The sequence below is a fragment of the Aythya ferina genome, assembly GCF_964211825.1.
Source record: "Aythya ferina genome assembly, chromosome: 5".
Lineage (NCBI taxonomy): Eukaryota > Metazoa > Chordata > Aves > Anseriformes > Anatidae > Aythya > Aythya ferina.
This window is the reverse complement of record NC_140301.1, coordinates 11,944,934-11,963,973: the sequence shown is the minus strand read 5'-3', so window position 1 is coordinate 11,963,973 and position 19,040 is coordinate 11,944,934. Positions and strand designations below refer to the sequence as shown.

At 70.8% G+C, this 19,040-nt stretch overlaps 3 protein-coding genes and 1 long non-coding RNA gene across 10 annotated transcripts; 2 read left to right on the top strand and 2 right to left on the bottom strand.

Moving 5' to 3' along the window:
- Positions 1–1,671: 1,671 nt before the first annotated feature.
- On the top strand, positions 1,672–5,023 carry P2RX3 (purinergic receptor P2X 3; the record flags this gene model as incomplete). Of its 3 annotated transcripts, XM_084522028.1 has the most annotated exons (12): positions 1,672–1,811; positions 2,049–2,184; positions 2,359–2,430; positions 2,532–2,598; positions 2,683–2,776; positions 2,874–2,951; positions 3,056–3,197; positions 3,486–3,622; positions 3,708–3,801; positions 3,884–3,949; positions 4,044–4,121; positions 4,280–5,023. In XM_084522028.1, 12 exons carry the CDS (start codon positions 1,672–1,674, stop codon positions 4,400–4,402), a joined length of 1,227 nt encoding a protein of 408 aa, XP_084378154.1. In that variant the 3' UTR covers positions 4,403–5,023. The 3 variants fall into 3 exon arrangements, with proteins under 3 accessions (XP_084378154.1, XP_084378155.1, XP_084378156.1); XM_084522029.1 differs by lacking the exons at positions 1,672–1,811; positions 2,683–2,776 and having other exon boundaries at positions 1,830–2,184; XM_084522030.1 differs by lacking the exons at positions 1,672–1,811; positions 2,359–2,430; positions 2,683–2,776 and having other exon boundaries at positions 1,830–2,184.
- A 320-nt stretch (positions 5,024–5,343) lies between these two features.
- Positions 5,344–6,364, bottom strand: LOC311438436. Of its 2 annotated transcripts, XR_014694097.1 has the most exons (4): positions 6,275–6,360; positions 6,055–6,189; positions 5,740–5,851; positions 5,344–5,516 (listed from the first exon to the last, which is right to left on the bottom strand). It is a non-coding gene; the product is annotated as an uncharacterized lncRNA (long non-coding RNA). The 2 variants fall into 2 exon arrangements; XR_014694096.1 differs by having other exon boundaries at positions 6,055–6,364.
- Positions 6,365–10,065: 3,701 nt separating this feature from the next.
- On the top strand, positions 10,066–11,245 carry LOC311438044 (bone marrow proteoglycan-like). Its single transcript, XM_084522026.1, has 5 exons — positions 10,066–10,129; positions 10,208–10,401; positions 10,487–10,621; positions 10,825–10,936; positions 11,160–11,245. The coding sequence occupies exons 1-5, from the start codon at positions 10,069–10,071 to the stop codon at positions 11,216–11,218; spliced, it is 561 nt and encodes a 186-aa protein (XP_084378152.1). The 5' UTR covers positions 10,066–10,068; the 3' UTR covers positions 11,219–11,245.
- Positions 11,246–11,365: 120 nt separating this feature from the next.
- Positions 11,366–16,472, bottom strand: SLC43A3 (solute carrier family 43 member 3). 4 transcript variants are annotated; one of them, XM_084522022.1, is made up of 13 exons: positions 16,371–16,472; positions 15,191–15,420; positions 14,725–14,854; positions 14,220–14,266; positions 14,052–14,128; positions 13,882–13,974; positions 13,623–13,762; positions 13,355–13,461; positions 12,852–13,007; positions 12,651–12,764; positions 12,336–12,522; positions 12,078–12,201; positions 11,366–11,651 (listed from the first exon to the last, which is right to left on the bottom strand). In XM_084522022.1, exons 2-13 carry the CDS (start codon positions 15,390–15,392, stop codon positions 11,496–11,498), a joined length of 1,533 nt encoding a protein of 510 aa, XP_084378148.1. In that variant the 5' UTR covers positions 15,393–15,420; positions 16,371–16,472; the 3' UTR covers positions 11,366–11,495. The 4 variants fall into 4 exon arrangements, with proteins under 4 accessions (XP_084378148.1, XP_084378147.1, XP_084378149.1 ...); XM_084522021.1 differs by lacking the exon at positions 16,371–16,472 and adding an exon at positions 15,587–15,714; XM_084522023.1 differs by lacking the exon at positions 16,371–16,472 and adding an exon at positions 15,587–15,714 and having other exon boundaries at positions 12,389–12,522.
- Between the last annotated feature and the right edge of the window lie 2,568 nt (positions 16,473–19,040).

Genomic DNA, 19,040 nt, shown 5'->3' with positions numbered 1-19,040 from the left:
AGCTGCTGGGGGGGGAGAAACCACAGGGGTGAGCACAGCGAGGAGGAGGCGCCCCGGCAGCACCGCGTGGCCCTACAGCACCCTGTGGCCCCATACAGCCCCCCCGTGGCCCCATACAGCACCTCGTGTCCCCATACAGCACCCCGTGGCCCTACAGCCCCCCCGTGGCCCTACAGCCCCCCATGGCCCCATACAGCCCCCCCACGACCCCATGCAGTCCCCTGTGGCCCCATACGGCCCCCCCGTGGCCCCATACGGCCCCATCTGGCCCCCTACAACCCCATATCCCCCCCCACGGCCCCATAACCCCCCCCAGCTCCCCCCCCATCCCAGGGCCCTCCCCCCATCCACCACCCCCTTACCCCACCCCCCCCCGGCCCCATAAACCCGCCCCCCACCCCAAAAAACGCCCCCCCCCAAAAAAAAATCCCGCCCCCACCCCAAAACCTCCCCCCCCTCCCCCAAAACTAAACCTCACCCCCCACCCTTGGGGGTCCCCCCCCCCCAAAATCCACTCCCCCCCCCCCCGCACCGCCGCCACTTTTCCCGCCTGCGCAACACGCACCTCCCCCCCCGGCCTTCCTCCTCCTCCTCCTCCTCCTCCTCCTCTTCCCCCCCCCCGCCGGAACCCGCCCCCGCTTCCGCCATAGAGAGGGCGCCGCGCCGTGGAGGACTAGAGCGGCACCCCCCCCCCCCCCCCCAAAAATAATCCGGGGGGGCCCCGCGCGGATCATAGAGATGCGGGGGGGGGGAAGCCTGAGGGCAGCGGGGGGCGCAGCGCCCCAAAAAGGGATGGGGGGCACGGGGGGGACCCCTAAAGGCCGGGGGGGGGCCCGAAAGGTGCATGGGGTGCCCTGAAGCCCTGCATGGACGCCCCATAAATGGGGGACCCCAAAAAAGGGGGACCCCAAACAAGGGGCACCACAAACAAGGGGCACCCCCAAAGCCCTACGAGGATACCCCAAACAGGGAACCCCAAAGAAGAGGCACCAAGGGGCGCCCCAAACAAAGGGGACCCCAAACAAGGCTCACCCTATACAAGGGGCACCCCAAAGAAAGCTCACCCCAAACAAGGGGCACCCTATACAAGGGGCACCCCAAAGCCCTACGAGGACACCCCAAATAGGGAACCCCAAAGAAGAGGCACTAAGGGGTGCCCCACACAAGGGGTACCCCAAACAACGGGCACCCCAAATAAGGGTCACCCTATACAAGGGTCACCTCAAACTAGGGATACCCCAAACTAGGGGCACCCCAAACAAGGCTCACCCTGCACAAGGGTCACCCCAAATTAGGGCCACCCCACACAGGCCCCCCCCAGCCCTGCCCCACCCCCCGAGCCCCCATCCCTCTGCCCAGCCCCTCTCTGTGCCCCCCCCCACCCCATCTCCCACCCTCCCCTCATCACCCTATCCCCCCCTGCACCCCCAAAACCTCTCCCTGCCCCCTGCACCCCCCCATCTCCCCCCCCACCCCCCCGTATCCCCCCCACCCCCTGCCCCTTCCCTCCCCCTCCCTCCCCACGCCCACGCCCTCCCCCTCCCTCCCCCGCCCCCCCCCTGCCTCTGCACCACCCCAGCTGCCCAGCTCCCTGCCAGCCCCTCACCAGATCCCCACCAGATCCCCACCAGATCCCCGGCAGATCCCCAGCAGCCCCCCCCCCGGCCCCCCATGCCCCCCCCGCGCCCCCAGCCCTCCTGCCTCTCCGACTTCTTCGCCTACGAGACCCCCAAGTCGGTGGTGGTGAAGAGCTGGGTGGTGGGCGCCGTCAACCGCGCCGTGCAGCTCCTCATCCTCTCCTACTTCATCGGGTGAGACCCCCCCCGACCCCCACACACCCCCACACACCCCCCGGGACCCCCCTCACCTCCCCCAGGTCCTCGGGGACACGAGGTGCCACAGTCGGGTGCCAGCGGGCGCCCATGACCCTAAGGGGTGGCACGGGGAGGAGCAGGGGGGGGCACACACACAAGTGGCCGTGGTGGGGGCGTGGGGGGGGTCCCTGCCGCTCCCCCCGCTCACCCCCGTGGGGTTTGGGGTGCCGGCAGCTGGGTGTTCCTGCACGAGAAGGCGTACCAGGTGCGGGACACCACCCTCGAGTCCTCCGTGGTCACCAAGGTCAAGGGCGTGGGGCGATATGGGGACCGCGTCCTGGACACCGCCGACTACGTCACCCCCCCGCAGGTAACGGCACCCCCAGGGGGAGTTTGGGGTCGGACCCTGCGTGCCGTGCCCGCGATCCCATACGGGACACCGGGCACATCCTCCCCGCGGGCGGTCCTGCCCCAAATAACCCCCTGTGCTCTCCCAAAACGCTGTGGGGTGGTGGTGACCCCCACCCCGTCCCCCTCGCCCCAGGGCACCTCGGTGTTCGTGGTGGTCACCAGGCAGATCCTGACGGAGAACCAGGCGCAGGGCGTCTGCCCCGAGGTAAGGGGCCGGGGGGGACACGGGGGGCACCGGCGTGTGTGTGTGTGTGTGTGTGTGTGTGTGTGCCCCCCCAAATCCCAAATTATCCCCCCTCCCCGCAGAGCGAAGCCACCTACCGCTGCGCCACGGACCGCGACTGCCAGGGGAAGAGCCTCACCACAGGCAGCGGTGAGTTTGGGGGTTATTTTGGGGGGGGTATCCCCAAAAATCCTACGGGATGAGCCCCCCAACTGTGCTGACCGCTGCTCCCAGGGGTGCTGACGGGGCGCTGCGTGCCCTACAACGACACCCTGCGCACCTGCGAGATCCGCGGCTGGTGCCCGCCCGAGGTGGACACCGTCAGCGTGTGAGTCCTGGGCGGGGGGGGAATAAAACAGGGGAGGGGGGCAGCGGGTCTGCGGCCCCCTCCCCTTCAGGCACCCCCCCGGCTCCTCGCCCCGCAGCCCGGTGATGCTGGAGGCCGAGAACTTCACCCTCTTCATCAAGAACAGCGTCCGCTTCCCGCTCTTCGGCTTCGAGAAGTGAGTGGCACCGCAGGGACAGGGGACGGGGTGTCCCCTGCTGGCACCTCACGGCCCTGTGTGTCCCCTGCCACGTCCCCTTTTGTCCCCTGTCCCCCCCCCAGGGCCAATCTGCCCCCCCAGGCCAGCGCGGAGGAGCTGCGGCGCTGCCGCTTCCACCCCGAGCGGCAGCCACTCTGCCCCATCCTGCGGCTGGGCGACGTGGCGCGCTTCGCCGGGCAGGACTTCGCCGCCCTGGCCACCACCGTGAGCCAGGGGGACACGGGGGGGGCACGGGGACAGGCTGACGGGGTTGTGGGGGGCGTGGGGACACGGGGACGCAGCAGCGAGGGGAGTGGAGCGCGTGGGTGCTGGGATGTGGGGACATGGGGGTGTGGAATATAGGGGCACGGGAGCGTGGGGCATGGCGTGTGGGGACGTGGCAGCGTGGGACATGTGGGTTTAGGGCTGGGGGGTGTGGGACACGGGAAAATGGGGCTGTGGGGACAGGGGGATGAGGGGCACGGGGTGCATCTCGCCCTCCCGGCTGGGCAGGGGGGGGTGCTGGGCATCAAGATCGGCTGGGTGTGCGACCTGGACCGCTCATGGGAGCTGTGCCTGCCCCGCTACTCCTTCACCCGCCTGGACGGCGTCACCCGGCACAGCCCCAGCTCCCCCGGGTACAACTTCAGGTAGGGCCGGGTCACCGCCCGGCGTGGGGACAGCGGGCTGGGGACAGCGGGGTGCCATGGGGCCATGGGGCCGCGTTCCCCGCAGGCACGCCCGCTACTACCGCGGGCACAACGGCACCGAGCTGCGCACCCTCACCAAGGCCTTCGGCATCCGCTTCGATGTCCTGGTGTATGGCAATGTATGTATGGGGTGCGGCGCCCCGCGGACCTATAGGGGCTGTAGGGCCAACCCCGCACGCTCACCCCCCGGCCTCCCCGCAGGCTGGGAAATTCGGCATCGTCCCCACGCTCATCAACACCGTGGCCGCCTTCACCTCCATCGGCGTGGTGAGTCAGCCCGGGGCGGGGGGCACACCGATGCCCTACAGCGTTGTGGGGACCCCCCCGGGCAGCCCCCAGCCCCAACGGTGCCGCCCCGTAGGGCACGGTGCTGTGCGATATCATCCTGCTCAACTTCCTGAAGGGCGCTGAGCACTACAAGGCCCGCAAGTTCGAGGAGGTGAGTGGTAAAGCCGGGACATTTCGGGGGCTGGAGCCGTGCTGGGGGGGCAGGCCCTAAAAGGGTGGGGGCGTGGGGCTGGGGGTTACACGCAGAGCCCCCCGGGTGCCACTTTTGTGGGGCAGGGGCTGATGAGGTGCCTGTGCCCTGCCCCCCAGGTGCCGGAGGCCAGCATGCCCCCCGCCCCCAGCAGCCCCACGGCGGGTGCCCCCGGGGCCATGGGGGACCAGGGCCGGGAGAAGCAGTCCACCGACTCGGGCACCTCCTCGCTCGGCCTCTAGCCCGGGGTGCCGTGGGGCAGCCCCCCCTTTGCCATCGATTCCCCCTCTCCCTCCCCTCCAGAGCCCCCCAGCCACCCCATGGCGGCCAACCCCTTCCCCACGCTGCCAACAGGACAGGAATGGGGGGATGCATGGGGCCACGGGGCGTGGAGGGGCTGTGGGGCGCACGTGGCACGGGCAACCCTATAAGGGGTACGGCAGGACCCCCAGCCCCCAGGTGAGGAGAGGGGATGGGGACAGGGACAGCAAGGGGGGGCTGCAGCCCTGGGGCAGGCACGGGGGCTCTGCAGTGCCCCATGGAAGTGGCGGGGGGGTGTGGAGACATGGGGCCAGGGTGGCCACAGGGGTGGCAGCAGGGCACAAGGGAATTGTGGGGTCGTGGGGGGGCTGAGGGGTAAGGGGTGGCAGCGGGGGCATGGGGACATGGGAAATGGGGTGTCCCCAGGTGGTGGGAGCCAGGGCCGTGGGGGTGTCAGAGGGGGCCAAGGGCTGGGGACGAGGGACAGGGGTGGTGCTGGGGATGCCGGGGGTGGCGAGGGACACGGAGTGGCACTGGGGACTGGGTCAGGAGCAGCCGAGGGGATGCAGAGCCCCCTGACCCCAATAAACCTCCGTCACACAGCCCCTGTCTGTTCCCTCTGTGTGGGGAGAGTGAGAGGGCCATGAGTTGGCTGTGGGGGCTATGGGGTGAGAGGACAGGGCTGTCAGAGCAGTGCTGCCGAACTGGGGTGGCCGTGGCCGGGTGCCCCCACAGGGAGGGGACCTGTGCCCACTGCAGGTCACAGAGGGACCTCGTTCCCAACACCCCGCTCTGCTCTCTGTCCCCATCGCAGCCGGGGACCCCCCACCCATGGCCCTACACCAGAGCCACCCGGTGCCCCCCCTGAACACAGAGCCCAGGCGTGAGCAGCGGTGCCAGCAGCTGAGGCTTTACTGGGATCTGTGCTGGGCAAGCAGCCCGTGCTGCGGGGCGGGCAGGGGGTGCCCGGCGGGGCACTGAGCCGGGGGGCATCCGGGTGACAGCTCCAGGACTCTGGTTTATTGGGACAGCGCCCTCAGTACTCGCAGATGAAGGGCAGCCTCACCCGGCACCTCGTGCTCCTCCAGCGCCCATCTGGGGACAGGAGCTGGGGTCAGGACGCGCACCCTGCAGCCCCCCAGCCCCCCCGTGCTCCCCCCCACGCACACCCGGGTTCAGCCCCACAGCCCCCTACCCTCTCCTGCCACAACACCCCCCGGCATCCTCCCGTCCCCCCAGCCCAGCGCTTCTCAGGGCCCCGGCTCCCAGCACAGCCCCCCTGAGCCCCCCGAGCCCCCCGAGCCCCCCGGGCACTGACTTGCGGTGCAGAGGGTGGTGCAGAAGCGCCCCGTGAGCAGGGGGTAGCCGTGCAGCCAGAAGGCGAAGTTCCAGCCGCTGCGGTCAGACCAGTGGCAGAACACGCTGCCGCCCTGCGGGGTCACCGGCGTCACCCCGGGGGACACCCCTGGGGACACCCCTGGGGACACCCCGGGGACACCCTGGGGACACCCCCGGGGACACCCATGGGGCCGAGGTGTCCAGGGGTACTGGGGTGGGGGGTGCTGGGATGGAGAACGGGACTGGGACCCCATGACGGGGACCCCACTGCGGACACGTGCCCGCGGCCCCTTACCACGGGCCGGGTGATGGCCCCGATCCAGATGCGCCGGTTGTTGACGCGGGCGCGAGCCCTGCACTGCAGCAGGACGTTGGTGCGGTAGCTGTGGATGGAGGCCAGGCGGCCGCGGTAGCAGCGAGAGCACACGCGCTGCGGGGGGACGGCGCCGGTTACGGGGCCGCGCCGGGGCTGGGCGGCAGCGGGACCCCCGGCGCGGTCCCCCAGCCCTGCCCACCTGCGCGGTGTGGAAGTTCTGGCAGCGCCGCACGATGATGTAGCGGAAGGTGCGGGCGCTCTGCGGCTCCGTGATGTTCAGCGCCTCCGTCTCGGCCTCCAGCGGGCACTCCTCGGCCTCGGCCTCCAGCTCCGGCTCTGGCTCCAGCTCCAGGTCTGGCTCCTCCAGCTTGGCCACCTCGGAGGGGCCGGCGGCTGGGGACGGTGCTGGGCGTCACTGCGGTGTCCCCACGGCACCCTCGGGCGTCCCTGCGGCTCCCCGGGGGCACTCACCCAGGTGGCGGGCAGAGGCCGTGCCCAGCAGGGCCAGGGCGAGGAGCAGGCAGGGCCGCATGGTGCTGGGGGCTGCGGGGACACGGAGGGCCTGGGGGGACCCCCTTGGCCTGGGGCCGTCTGGCCCCGGGGGACGGCCCCAGAGACCGGGGACCCTCGGCTGCCACGGTGCCACCCCACAAACCCAGTCCCCAGAGCCACCCCCACGACCCCAATCCCCAGTGCCACCCCATGTCCCTCACCACCCCCGGCATCCCCAGCACCACCCCTGTCCCTCGCTCCCAGCCCTTTGTCCCTCTGACACCCCCACGGCCCTGGCCCCACCACCCCTGGGGACACCCCATTCCCTGCGTCCCCATGCCCCCACTGCCACCCCTTACCCCTCAGCCCCCCCATAACCTCCCAATTCCCTCGTGCCCCACTGCCCCACTGTCGCTGCTTCCCCACTGCCACCCCTGGCCCCGTGTTCCCCGTGCCCCCACGTCCCCCCGCCACTTCCATGGGGCACTGCAGAGCCCCCGTGCCTGCCCCAGGGCTGCAGCCCCCAGCCCCAGCCCGTTGCTCAGGGCTGCAGCCCCCCCTCGCCGTCCCCGTCCCCGTCCCTGTCCCCGCTCCTCACCTGGGGGCTGGGGGAGCTCTGCCCACCACGGCCCTTATAGGGGTGCCGGGGCCACGTGTCCCCCGCAGCCTTGCGCCACCCCGGCCCGGCCCCAAGCCACCAACCGCCAGCGGCTCTGCCCCGAGGGGACACTGGGGGGGACCGGGGGGGCCGCGGACACGTTGGCCGCTTGCCCGAGGCCGCTTCCTCCCCCGGTGGCCGCGGGGCCCCGCAGTGGCCGGTGCCAGCCGTTGGCCACAGGACCACCACCCTCCGGGGCACCCCGAGCCCCCTGCCCACGGGGTCCCCGCTCAGAGCCAGCGTGTTCCCAAGGGAAGGTCCTGCTGCACACACTCGGTCTGCTTTTGGGACACGGTCGCCCACCCAGCTGACCCAGGGCACCCAGCTGGTGCAGTGTTTCTGGATCCCGGCAAGGATTTCCCTACGTTTCTCGAGCATCCTGCTGGACAAAATGCCCCGTGGGCAGCTGGGCACAGCGCAGTGCAGGGTGGGCTGCTGCCTGGCGGGTGGGCTAAAGGGGCTCACATCTGGTGGCCGGTCACCAGTGGGGTTCCCCGGGGCTCCATTTTAGGGCCACTTCTCTTCAGTGTTTTCCTCGATGACTGGGGTTGCTCGGCCCCGAGCAGAGCAGGCTGAGGGGAGGCCTCATGGCGGCCTGCAGCTCCCTCAGGAGGGGAGCGGAGGGGCAGGCGCTGAGCTCTGCTCTCTGGGGACAGTGACAGGACCCGAGGGGACGGCATGGAGCTGGGACAGGGGAGGGTCAGGCTGGGGGTTAGGGAAAGGGTCTGCACCCAGAGGGTGGTCAAGCACTGGGACAGGCTGCCCGGGGCAGTGGTCACAGCACTGAGCCCGACAGAGTTGTAGAAGCATTTGAACAAAGCTCTCAGAGTCAGGGTCTGGTTTTTTGGGTGCTCTTTTGAGGAACCAGGGGTTGGTCTCAGTGCTCCTTGTGGCACCCTTCCAGCTCAGGGTGCTCTAAGTGTCCTGCCGTGCCCCTGGGGGGAACATCCCCAGGCACCACAACGCGCTGGGGCCCACGAGCTGGAGAGGGGCTCTGCAGAAGGACCTGGGCGTCCTGGTGGGCACAAGATGTCCGTGAGCCAGCACGTGCCCTTGCTGCTAAGGCAGCTGCTGCTGTCCTGGGCGGTGTTAGGCAATGCTGGGGGACAGGATGCTGCAGCCTGGGGGACCCCAGGGTGGCAGGGGACAGTTTGGCCCCATGCCCAAGGCCACTTCCCCTCCCTGCGGACACGGGGCCCCAAAGCTGCTGGTGCGGGCTGTTGGCCCCAACGGCCATCAGCCTCCGGGCAGCCCTGTGAGCGTTACACCACCACCTATTGCCTGCCGCCATCCCCCGATACCACTGCCCCGTCCCCTGCAACCCAGACACCACCAGCAGCAGCCTGTCCCCTGCCACCATCGCTGTCACGGGGTGAAGGGCCATCACGGCACGGCCAGGGAGAAAACACTGCCTGCTTGTTCCTCCCGGTCAGACAGCAACAGGCAGAGCCTGACTGCAGCGTGTATATCCCAGCCTTCTCTTTAATGCTCTGGGTGCAGACCCTTTCCCTAACCCCCAGCCTGACCCTCCCCTGTCCCAGCTCCATGCCGTCCCCTCGGGTCCTGTCACTGTCCCCAGAGAGCAGAGCTCAGCGCCTGCCCCTCCGCTCCCCTCCTGAGGGAGCTGCAGGCCGCCATGAGGCCTCCCCTCAGCCTGCTCTGCTCGGGGCCGAGCAAACCCAGTCATTGAGGAAAACACTGAAGAGAAGTGGCCCTAAAATGGAGCCCCGGGGAACCCCACTGGTGACCGGCCACCAGATGTGAGCCCCTTTAGCCCACCCGCCAGGCAGCAGCCCACCCTGCACTGCGCTGTGCCCAGCTGCCCACGGGGCATTTTGTCCAGCAGGATGCTCGAGAAACGTAGGGAAATCCTTGCCGGGATCCAGAAACACTGCACCAGCTGGGTGCCCTGGGTCAGCTGGGTGGGCGACCGTGTCCCAAAAGCAGACCGAGTGTGTGCAGCAGGACCTTCCCTTGGGAACACGCTGGCTCTGAGCGGGGACCCCGTGGGCAGGGGGCTCGGGGTGCCCCGGAGGGTGGTGGTCCTGTGGCCAACGGCTGGCACCGGCCACTGCGGGGCCCCGCGGCCACCGGGGGAGGAAGCGGCCTCGGGCAAGCGGCCAACGTGTCCGCGGCCCCCCCGGTCCCCCCCAGTGTCCCCTCGGGGCAGAGCCGCTGGCGGTTGGTGGCTTGGGGCCGGGCCGGGGTGGCGCAAGGCTGCGGGGGACACGTGGCCCCGGCACCCCTATAAGGGCCGTGGTGGGCAGAGCTCCCCCAGCCCCCAGGTGAGGAGCGGGGACAGGGACGGGGACGGGGACGGCGAGGGGGGGCTGCAGCCCTGAGCAACGGGCTGGGGCTGGGGGCTGCAGCCCTGGGGCAGGCACGGGGGCTCTGCAGTGCCCCATGGAAGTGGCGGGGGGACGTGGGGGCACGGGGAACACGGGGCCAGGGGTGGCAGTGGGGAAGCAGCGACAGTGGGGCAGTGGGGCACGAGGGAATTGGGAGGTTATGGGGGGGCTGAGGGGTAAGGGGTGGCAGTGGGGGCATGGGGACGCAGGGAATGGGGTGTCCCCAGGGGTGGTGGGGCCAGGGCCGTGGGGGTGTCAGAGGGACAAAGGGCTGGGAGCGAGGGACAGGGGTGGTGCTGGGGATGCCGGGGGTGGTGAGGGACATGGGGTGGCACTGGGGATTGGGGTCGTGGGGGTGGCTCTGGGGACTGGGTTTGTGGGGTGGCACCGTGGCAGCCGAGGGTCCCCGGTCTCTGGGGCCGTCCCCCGGGGCCAGACGGCCCCAGGCCAAGGGGGTCCCCCCAGGCCCTCCGTGTCCCCGCAGCCCCCAGCACCATGCGGCCCTGCCTGCTCCTCGCCCTGGCCCTGCTGGGCACGGCCTCTGCCCGCCACCTGGGTGAGTGCCCCCGGGGAGCCGCAGGGACGCCCGAGGGTGCCGTGGGGACACCGCAGTGACGCCCAGCACCGTCCCCAGCCGCCGGCCCCTCCGAGGTGGCCAAGCTGGAGGAGCCGGACCTGGAGCTGGAGCCAGAGCCGGAGCTGGAGGCCGAGGCCGAGGAGTGCCCGCTGGAGGCCGAGACGGAGGCGCTGAACATCACGGAGCCGCAGAGCGCCCGCACCTTCCGCTACATCATCGTGCGGCGCTGCCAGAACTTCCACACCGCGCAGGTGGGCAGGGCTGGGGGACCGCGCCGGGGGTCCCGCTGCCGCCCAGCCCCGGCGCGGCCCCGTAACCGGCGCCGTCCCCCCGCAGCGCGTGTGCTCTCGCTGCTACCGCGGCCGCCTGGCCTCCATCCACAGCTACCGCACCAACGTCCTGCTGCAGTGCAGGGCTCGCGCCCGCGTCAACAACCGGCGCATCTGGATCGGGGCCATCACCCGGCCCGTGGTAAGGGGCCGCGGGCACGTGTCCGCAGTGGGGTCCCCGTCACGGGGTCCCAGTCCCGTTCTCCATCCCAGCACCCCCCACCCCAGTACCCCTGGACACCTCGGCCCCATGGGTGTCCCCGGGGGTGTCCCCAGGGTGTCCCCGGGGTGTCCCCAGGGGTGTCCCCAGGGGTGTCCCCCGGGGTGACGCCGGTGACCCCGCAGGGCGGCAGCGTGTTCTGCCACTGGTCTGACCGCAGCGGCTGGAACTTCGCCTTCTGGCTGCACGGCTACCCCCTGCTCACGGGGCGCTTCTGCACCACCCTCTGCACCGCAAGTCAGTGCCCGGGGGGCTCGGGGGGCTCGGGGGGCTCAGGGGGGCTGTGCTGGGAGCCGGGGCCCTGAGAAGCGCTGGGCTGGGGGGACGGGAGGATGCCGGGGGGTGTTGTGGCAGGAGAGGGTAGGGGGCTGTGGGGCTGAACCCGGGTGTGCGTGGGGGGGAGCACGGGGGGGCTGGGGGGCTGCAGGGTGCGCGTCCTGACCCCAGCTCCTGTCCCCAGATGGGCGCTGGAGGAGCACGAGGTGCCGGGTGAGGCTGCCCTTCATCTGCGAGTACTGAGGGCGCTGTCCCAATAAACGAGAGTCCTGGCGCTGTGTGTCCATGTGTTTTTGGGGACGTGGAGGGGCTGTTCCCCCAGCCCCGTGAGGCAGAGGGGGTCCCAAACCCACAGCAGCCGCTGGGGACACCACAGGGAGCAGCACACTGTGGTTGTTAATATTTATTCCCCCCCAAAACACCCCCCCATCTCCCACTGTGCCCCCTGGCACAGGTCCATCCCTCCCCCAAAGTCCAGTAGAAAACGGCTGCGGCAGGCGCTGGGTGCCGGCTGCGGGGCTCAGTGCGGTGTCTGGGCAGGGGTCTCGGCGCTGGGGGGGGCATCCAGGGGGCTGCTGACAGCCTCCAGGTCCTTGGCACGCCGCCGGCACTCACGGGCCACCACCACGGGGCTGACGTAGGCCACCAGCACCACGGCAATGAGCCCCACATTCACCTGTGCGGGGCAAGGGGCGTTGGGCATACGGGGCAGGGGTGACCCCACCCGGGCAAGGAGCCTCTGCTCCAGATCCTCGGCCTCCTTGAGGCTGCGTGTGCCAGAGGCAGCACCCCACAGCCCATTTTACCATGCTGCAGGACTTCCCAACCCTTCATGGGGCAGCACCCCCATCCAGACTTACTCCGAGCCCTCCATCCCACCATAGGGCATGAACCCCACCCTACAATGTGCTGGGACCTCCCTCTCACCATAGGCCAGTCCCTCCATCCCCCCTTGGGGCAGGAAACTCCCCAGCCCCAGACCAGGACCTCCACCCATCCACTGACCCTTACCACCCCCCCTCTGTAGAACAGGAGCCCTATGCCCCCCCAGGGCAGCCCCCGAGGGGTTGTAGGACCCCCAGGGGCTGCGGCGAGCACTCACGTAGAAGGGGTCCCCATTGAGCACGCTGTTCACCAGGGCAATGCAGGGGTACTGCAGCAGGGCCACCAGCGCCGACAGCGCCATGGCCAGCCCGTACAGCTTCCCGAAGTGCTGCGGGGGGAACCTGCGGGGACACCCCGCACGTCACTACCGCCCCCACACCATTTTCTGCCCCCTCCACCCTGTCCCCCAGTGCCATGTCCCTCGCCACCACCCCTGTCCCCTGGCACCGGCACTCTCCCGGGGCGCAGGACTCACGCGATGGCCAGGAAGGCGGCGTTGCCCCCGTAGAGGAAGGAGCGGCTGATCACCTGGAGCACGAAGGTGGCCAGCTGCACGGGCAGCACGGGCACGGCCGCGCAGACGGAGAACAGCACGCACTGCGTCACCGTCACCACCAGCGACAGCACCGACGCCTGCAGGTCGGCCAGCACCCCCCGGGCTCCTGCGGGCACGGCAAGGTCAGGGCACGCTGGGGACGTGTCCCCAAGGAGCACAGGGGCCAGGGCACTGGCACGGTGGCCCCTCCGTGCCGAGTCCCCAGGGTGGGGGCGCGGGGACGGGGGCGGTTACCCTCCGGGTGGTGCGCCTTGCCCCGCTTGTGCCGGTCGAGGATGAGGCCGTTCCAGGGGGCGCAGAGCACCCCGCAGAGCTGGGTGAAGGCGAAGGCGTTGGTGTAGGTGCTCACTGTGGGGAGGCAGGGTCAGCGAGGGGGCCGCGGTGCCCAGCTCCCCCGGGGTCACCGGGACCCCCGGCGCGGCCGCCGGGCCCTACCCAGGCTGTCGTCGCCGCGGGCCAGGTGGTCGAGCAGCGGGTTGAGGGTGCCGATGAAGAGGTAGTGGCGCAGCTGCATGACCGAGAGCCACACCACGTGCCAGAAGAAGAGCCACGACAGCACGCAGGGGCGGAAGGGCACCGGCGCCGCGCCGCCTGCACGGGCACCAACCCCATAATCACACACATCCCATAATCATAGTCACAAAGCCCATATTTAGAGACCACGCCCTCCGAGGACACACCCACCCATCGGGACACACCTCCCAAATGGCCACACCCACCCCCATTTGGCCCAATGGCCATGCCCCCCATTGAGGAACCCCTACTGATGTGGCCACACCCCACCATCTGCTTGACCACGCCCAACCCTAAGCCACGCCCCCTTCATCTGCATATGATATGCATGTCATTTGGGCACACCCACCCCCAGCACGCTCAGTCCCAACCATGGCCCTGCCCACCCCCGCAGACGCCCCCTGCCCCCCCAGTCCGCCCGTCACCTTTTGGGGCGCTGGGCTCCAGGGGCACCTCCTCGGGGCCCTCACCCCCCGGCGGGCGCTTCTCCTCGTAGGTGCGGTAGGACTGCGACCGCCCCGGGCACTGCAGCCTGCAGGAACGCTCACCCCGTCACCCCACCCGCAGCGCCACCTCCGCCACGGGATGGGCACCCCCAAGCACCCCCAGGGCAGGCAGTGCCACCAGAACGGCACAGCCCCACCCGGGGACGGGATTCACCCCCCCCGTCGGGACGCCACAGGACCTCCTTACCCGTAGTTGTAGGCTGGGGGCAGCGGGTAGGGGATGCGCGTGCGGGGCATGAGGAAGAGGGTGCGCAGCAGGTGCCAGGCGCTGCAGGCTGCCATGAAGAAGAACATGGCCTGCAGGGGCAGCCCGCGCTCGTACAGCACCTGGGGACACGCACACGCTGTCACCGCCCCGGCCGTGTCCCCAGCTGTGTCCCAGCTGTCCCCGTGGCCGTGGCTGTGCCCCAGCCGTGCACCGTTCTCCCGCAGCGCCCCGCGCCCACCTTTATGATGAGGAAGATGGCAGAGGAGGAGTCGAAGGCCCCGTTGTAGAGGGTGATAACGATGGAGCGGTACTTCCCGAAGAGGTTGCCCACCTGGCGGAGAGACCCCCCCCCCATGACACCAACGTCCCCAGCGCCAGGCGGGGTGCCCCGGGTGTCCCAAAGCTCACCTGCATGTTGGTGAGGATGAGGAGGATCCCGCCCACCGACAGCATGGACATGGCCGGGAAGAGCAGCACGGCCAGATCTGGGGACACCGGTGTCAGCGGGGCTCGGAGACACGGGTGGCCCCCCAGCCCCCAGTGGGGCAGCGGCACCCGGCCACCGCGGGGTCTCACCTCGCGTGGAGAAGGCAACCAGCAGGGTCCCGCCGGTGTAGAGGGAGCTGAAATGTGGGGACAGCGGGGACAAAGTGGGCACAGGGCACCGGGGGAGGGCTGGCAGCCCTGTGCCCGCGTGGCACCCGGCACCCCGACGTCTCCTGGGCGCCCCACCACTGCCTCACTGGACACCTGCAGGGCTGGGGGACATGGGGACAAAGCAGGCGTGCTCTGGGGACATTGAGGGGGACATCTGTGGGTCTGGGGGTGTCCCGGGACTGTGGGCAACATGGGGCACTCCAGGGACATTTGGTGGCTGTCCCGGTGTCCTGGGGCTGCCACCCACGCCTCCCCTGTGCAGGCAGAGCCCTGCCAGCCCCACCCTGCCTGGGCTCCCCGATAACCGCCCCAGTCCCGATAACGCCCCCCTCACGCCTCCCCGGCGCCAGCACCCTGCTAACGAGCCCCCGGTCCCGGGGCACCCACGGGTGCCGTGTCCCTGCCCCCCGATGCAGCCACTCACATGGCAATGAGGCGGGCCACGGCGGTGCCGAAGCGGTCAAAGACGTAGCCCATGGGCAGCGTCATGAAGTTGTTCATGAAGGAGCCGATGGTGAAGACGAGGGAGAACTGCTCGTCCTGCCTGCTGCAGTCTGCAAGGCAGCGGGGACACGGGGACAGCGGGGACGTGGGCACCGGCACGGCGGGGACAAGGGCACGGGGACAGGAGAAGCAGCACCCAGGGCAGCAGGCAGGGGGACAGCGGGCAGGGACGTGGTGCACCAGGACAGCGGGGACACGGGGCACTGGGGAAGCTGGCGTCCCCTGGCACCGTGACAATGGGGATGTAGGGATGAGGACCGCAGGAACACGGGGCACCAGACACTGGGGACACGAGGCAGAGGGACAACGAGCAAGGAGGACGCGCAGGGAGCGGATATGGGGCCAGGGGACCAGGAGGGATGGGGACGGTGTCCCCGGGGCCATACCGTGCAGCAGCGTCCTGTTGGGGCTGGGGCTGGGGCTGGGGCTGGGCGAGGCCTGGCACAGCTCCCCGAAGTACTCCAGGTCCTTGAGGACGTAGACGAGGGAGGCCCAGCCGAAGATGATGCCGCAGAAGGCCCCGCACTCCAGCAGCCCCGAGAGCAGCGTGCCCAGCCGCTTGGCCCGCCCCGCGCCCCCTCCCGCCATGCTGCCGGGCACGGGGCTCCCGCTGCGCCTGCGGGTGACAAACAGGGGGGTCACAGCCCGGCGTGGTGGCACCCCGACGGGGACGTGGGGTGGGCAGCACCCCGCAGGGCGCGTGGCCAAACTGCCCCTTGTCCCCCGGTACCCTCCCCGTGCACCGGCACCCCCCGTGCGCACGCGTGCCCCCGCACACCCACCTGCCTGCGGCCGGACCTCGTGCCACCGCCGCGGAGTTTGGACCCGGGGCCGGACCCCGCTGCGCACGCACGGCCGCCCCGCACGCACCCGTGGTAATCTGACGGGGGCACCCGTGGGCCCCCCGGGGCTGCCGGCACCGATAGGCGCTGGTTGCCTCTCCGCAGCACCGCCCCCCCTCCGCCACCCCCTCTCCTTATCTCCCCGCAGCACCCAGTCCCAGGGAGCTGCCACCTCCCCTGGGGGCCTGGCACAGCCCCCGGGGACATTGGCATGCTGCTGAGCACCTGGGGACAATGACACGCACACCCTGTCCCGGGGGCCTGGCACGAACTGTAGGGACACTGGCACAGCCCCTGGGAAGCTGTCACACCCCCTGGGGACAATGGCACCGTGACAGGCGCGCTGGCAACCCCCCAGGGATGCTGGCACACCCTCCTAGGGACACTGGCACCACTTGTAGGGGCTCTGCCACACCCTTGGGTGCCTGGGGAACCCCAATCACAGCCCCTGGGGACACCGGGACCCTGCTGGGAACCCCCTGTCACTGCCCTGGAAAGCTGGCACACCCCCAGGAACCCCATCAAGCTCCCCCTGAGGGATCCCAGCACGTCCTCTGGGGACACCGTCACATCTCGGGGACCCCGTCCCCCTGTTTGGGGCCCACCATACCCACAACAACCCGGTCCCACCGCTGTCACCAGTGTCACCAGCCGGCTGCCACGAGCACCAGGCTCCCATCCCCTGGCCTGTGTGCTCCGCGCCCCCCCTCCGCTCAGCACCCACCCTGCCCCTCGGTGTCACCGTGTCCCCACGCTGTCCCCGGCGCTGGCTCAGCTGTCCTGCGGCCCCGCGTAATGGCTGCTAATGAGGCTTCATTACCGCTGGACGGAGATGGGCAGAGCGGCTAAAGATTAACCCAGGCCCCGTGGCCAGATGGCGACGGATGTGTCCCCGGAGCTGCGCTGCCTCCAGCCACCCCACGGGGACTTTGTGGGGCTGGGGCTGGGGCAGGGGTGGCACAGGGTGGCCTTGGCCACCGGTCCCAGCATGGCACAGAAGGGGACGTGGCCTGCCTGGTGCTGGCGTGTCAGCACAGGACACCCCAAAAAAAACATGGGGTGACCAGGTCATTGTCAGTGGGGGGGTGATGTCCCCTCCGTCACCCCGTGCCACCTCCGGCTGTGACATGAGGCAGGTGGGGACGCCCCCCCCAGCAGCAAGGGATGCGGGAGGCCGGGTCTGGCCTGGCTGCAGCTCCTCCAGGACAGCTCCTTTTAATGATTAATGTGGATGAAGGCGAATTACTCCCCCGGGGGGCGGGGGGCGGGGGGCACCCTGCGGAGAAGGGTCCCCGAGGGGGCAGGCGCGGCTTCTCCAGAGGCTGCTGTGGGGCTGGGATGCGGGGCGCTGCCCCACGGCCCCCCAGATCTCCCCCCATCCCCAAGCACCCTACGGGGCCCTGGGGTGGCAGCGGGGGGCTCCCCACGCCCGATCAGCCCCGCAGCCCCCCCGGCACCGCCACAAGCACCCCGCAGCCCCCCAGTTCCCCCCCTCCCCGGCTCCCCATCCCCAAAACCTGCGCCCCCCGATCCTCCTGAGCCCCTCCCCGGCCCGGCCCGGCCCCGCGCCCCATCTCCCGGCCCTGCCCGGCTCGGCTCCGCGGCGCCCTCCCGCATCCCTCCGGGGATGGCACCGCCGCGGCTCCGCCCCGCTTCGGCACGGCTCTGCCCGGCTCTGCCCGGCTCGGTTCGGGCTCAGGCCCGGCTCGGATGCTCCCGGGACTCCGCACTCACCCCCGGCCCCGGCAGCGCTCGCCCGTCCTCCGCGCCGGGGGGGCCGGACCGCCGAGGCCCGGAGCCTCCCCCCGGGCGTGGCGGAGGCTGGGGGGCGACCTCCGGGGGTCACCTCCCCCTGGGTGTGTCCCCGGAACCCCCCCCCCACTCCCCGGCTCCGCCAGCCCCTGACCGACGCCCCCGCGCCCCTCCCGGCTGCGCCCTGCCGCGGTGTGCCCCCCCAAAATGTGTGTGTGTGTGTGTGTGTGCGCGCCCCCCCCAGCTCCATTCATCCCTCACCCGGCCATTCAAACCCCCCCCGCGCCCCCCCCCGCGGCTCCATTCAGCTGCTCAGCACCCAGCCGTCCGTCTGTCCGGCCAGCACCACCTGGCCCCCCTGTCTGTCCGTCCAGCCACCCATTCACCCCGACATCTGTCCCGCTGCTCAGCCGCCCCCCGATGTCACTGCGCCCCCCCCGACCCCCCCAGCACCTCCTGCCTGCCCTCCCCTCCCCACCCGTCCGTCTGTCCGTCCTCCACCCCAATCCCTCATTGACCATCCCTACCCGCCCGCCACCCCATTGCCACCCTATCCCTGTCCCTAGGCCTTATAGGGTCACCAGGGGCCTGTCCCCGTGTCCCCACGCCATGCCCCCACGGGTGGGTGCCCCCACCACACCCCACACACCCCCAGCACCCTACAGGCACCCTACAGGCACCCTACAGGCCTATAGGACGGGGACAACCCTTGGCACAACGGGGTGCCCGGCTCCCTGCGGGACGGGAGAGACCGTGGGGGCCGCGCTGGGGAATTTGGGGAGGGGGACACGATTAGGGGGGGGGGACACCCAATTAGGGGGGGGGACAGCGAGCGGATGGCAGCCCCTGAGTCAGCCCCGTGCCGCCCGCGACGCCCACCGCTCCCCGCCAGCGTCTGTCTCTCCAGCTTGTGATATTTCGCTCGCCGGGAGCCGCGCCGGAGACGGCACCGCAAACACGGCGGGTGCCAGATTGTGCCGCCGCAGCCTGGCACGGCCACGCGTGCCCCTCCCCACCCGTGGGGCCGCTGGCACCCCATGCCGGGAAGGAAGGAGGGAGGGAGGGGGACACACACACACACGGGACACCCCGGTGGCGCAGGAGGCACCCAACGCCCAGGCTGGCACCGTGGACAGCGCCCGCTCCGGCACCGCGGACAGCGCCACGGTCCCGCGTGGCCGTGGGGACGGAGCGAGGCCACCTCCCGAGCCCCCCCTCCCGGCTGTCCCCCCGTGCCCCGCGCTCGGGACGTCCCCTCCGACCTCCCCAGGACCCCCGCAGCGAGTCCCCAAACCCCGGGGAGGCTCCTCCGCCGTGCGCCCCCCCCGCGCCCACTCTCGCCGCACCCACTCGCGAGTCCCCGCGTCCCGAGTGGGCCCCCCCCGTGTCCCGCACCCCCAGCGGGCACCGCCCACCCTCTGCGCCTCCCCTTGTCCCCGCGTGTCCCCCTTTTGCCCCCCGCGGGTGGGCGCGTCCCGCGTGGGTGTGTGCGCCCCCCGTGGCGTGTCCCCCCCCCCGAGGCTTAACGGGACGGCCCGGCCCGGCCGGGGAAGGGTTAAACCGAGGGGGGCGGAGCGGGGCCGCCCCGGGATAAGGCGCGGCACCGGGCACGGCTCAGCCCCTCCGGGAGCCGCGGGGAGAA

Coding starts and splice junctions, on each gene's coding strand:
- LOC311438044 (XM_084522026.1), top strand. CDS start 10,069: ATGCGGCCCTGCCTGCTCCTCGCCCTGGCCCTGCTGGGCACGGCCTCT. Junction 10,402..10,486: donor AGAACTTCCACACCGCGCAG/GTGGGCAGGGCT, acceptor GTCCCCCCGCAG/CGCGTGTGCTCTCGCTGCTA. Junction 10,622..10,824: donor GGGCCATCACCCGGCCCGTG/GTAAGGGGCCGC, acceptor GTGACCCCGCAG/GGCGGCAGCGTGTTCTGCCA.
- SLC43A3 (XM_084522022.1), bottom strand. CDS start 15,392: ATGGCGGGAGGGGGCGCGGGGCGGGCCAAGCGGCTGGGCACGCTGCTC. Junction 12,765..12,851: donor CCGCGGCGACGACAGCCTGG/GTAGGGCCCGGC, acceptor GCCTCCCCACAG/TGAGCACCTACACCAACGCC. Junction 12,523..12,650: donor CAAGGCGCACCACCCGGAGG/GTAACCGCCCCC, acceptor CCGTGCCCGCAG/GAGCCCGGGGGGTGCTGGCC.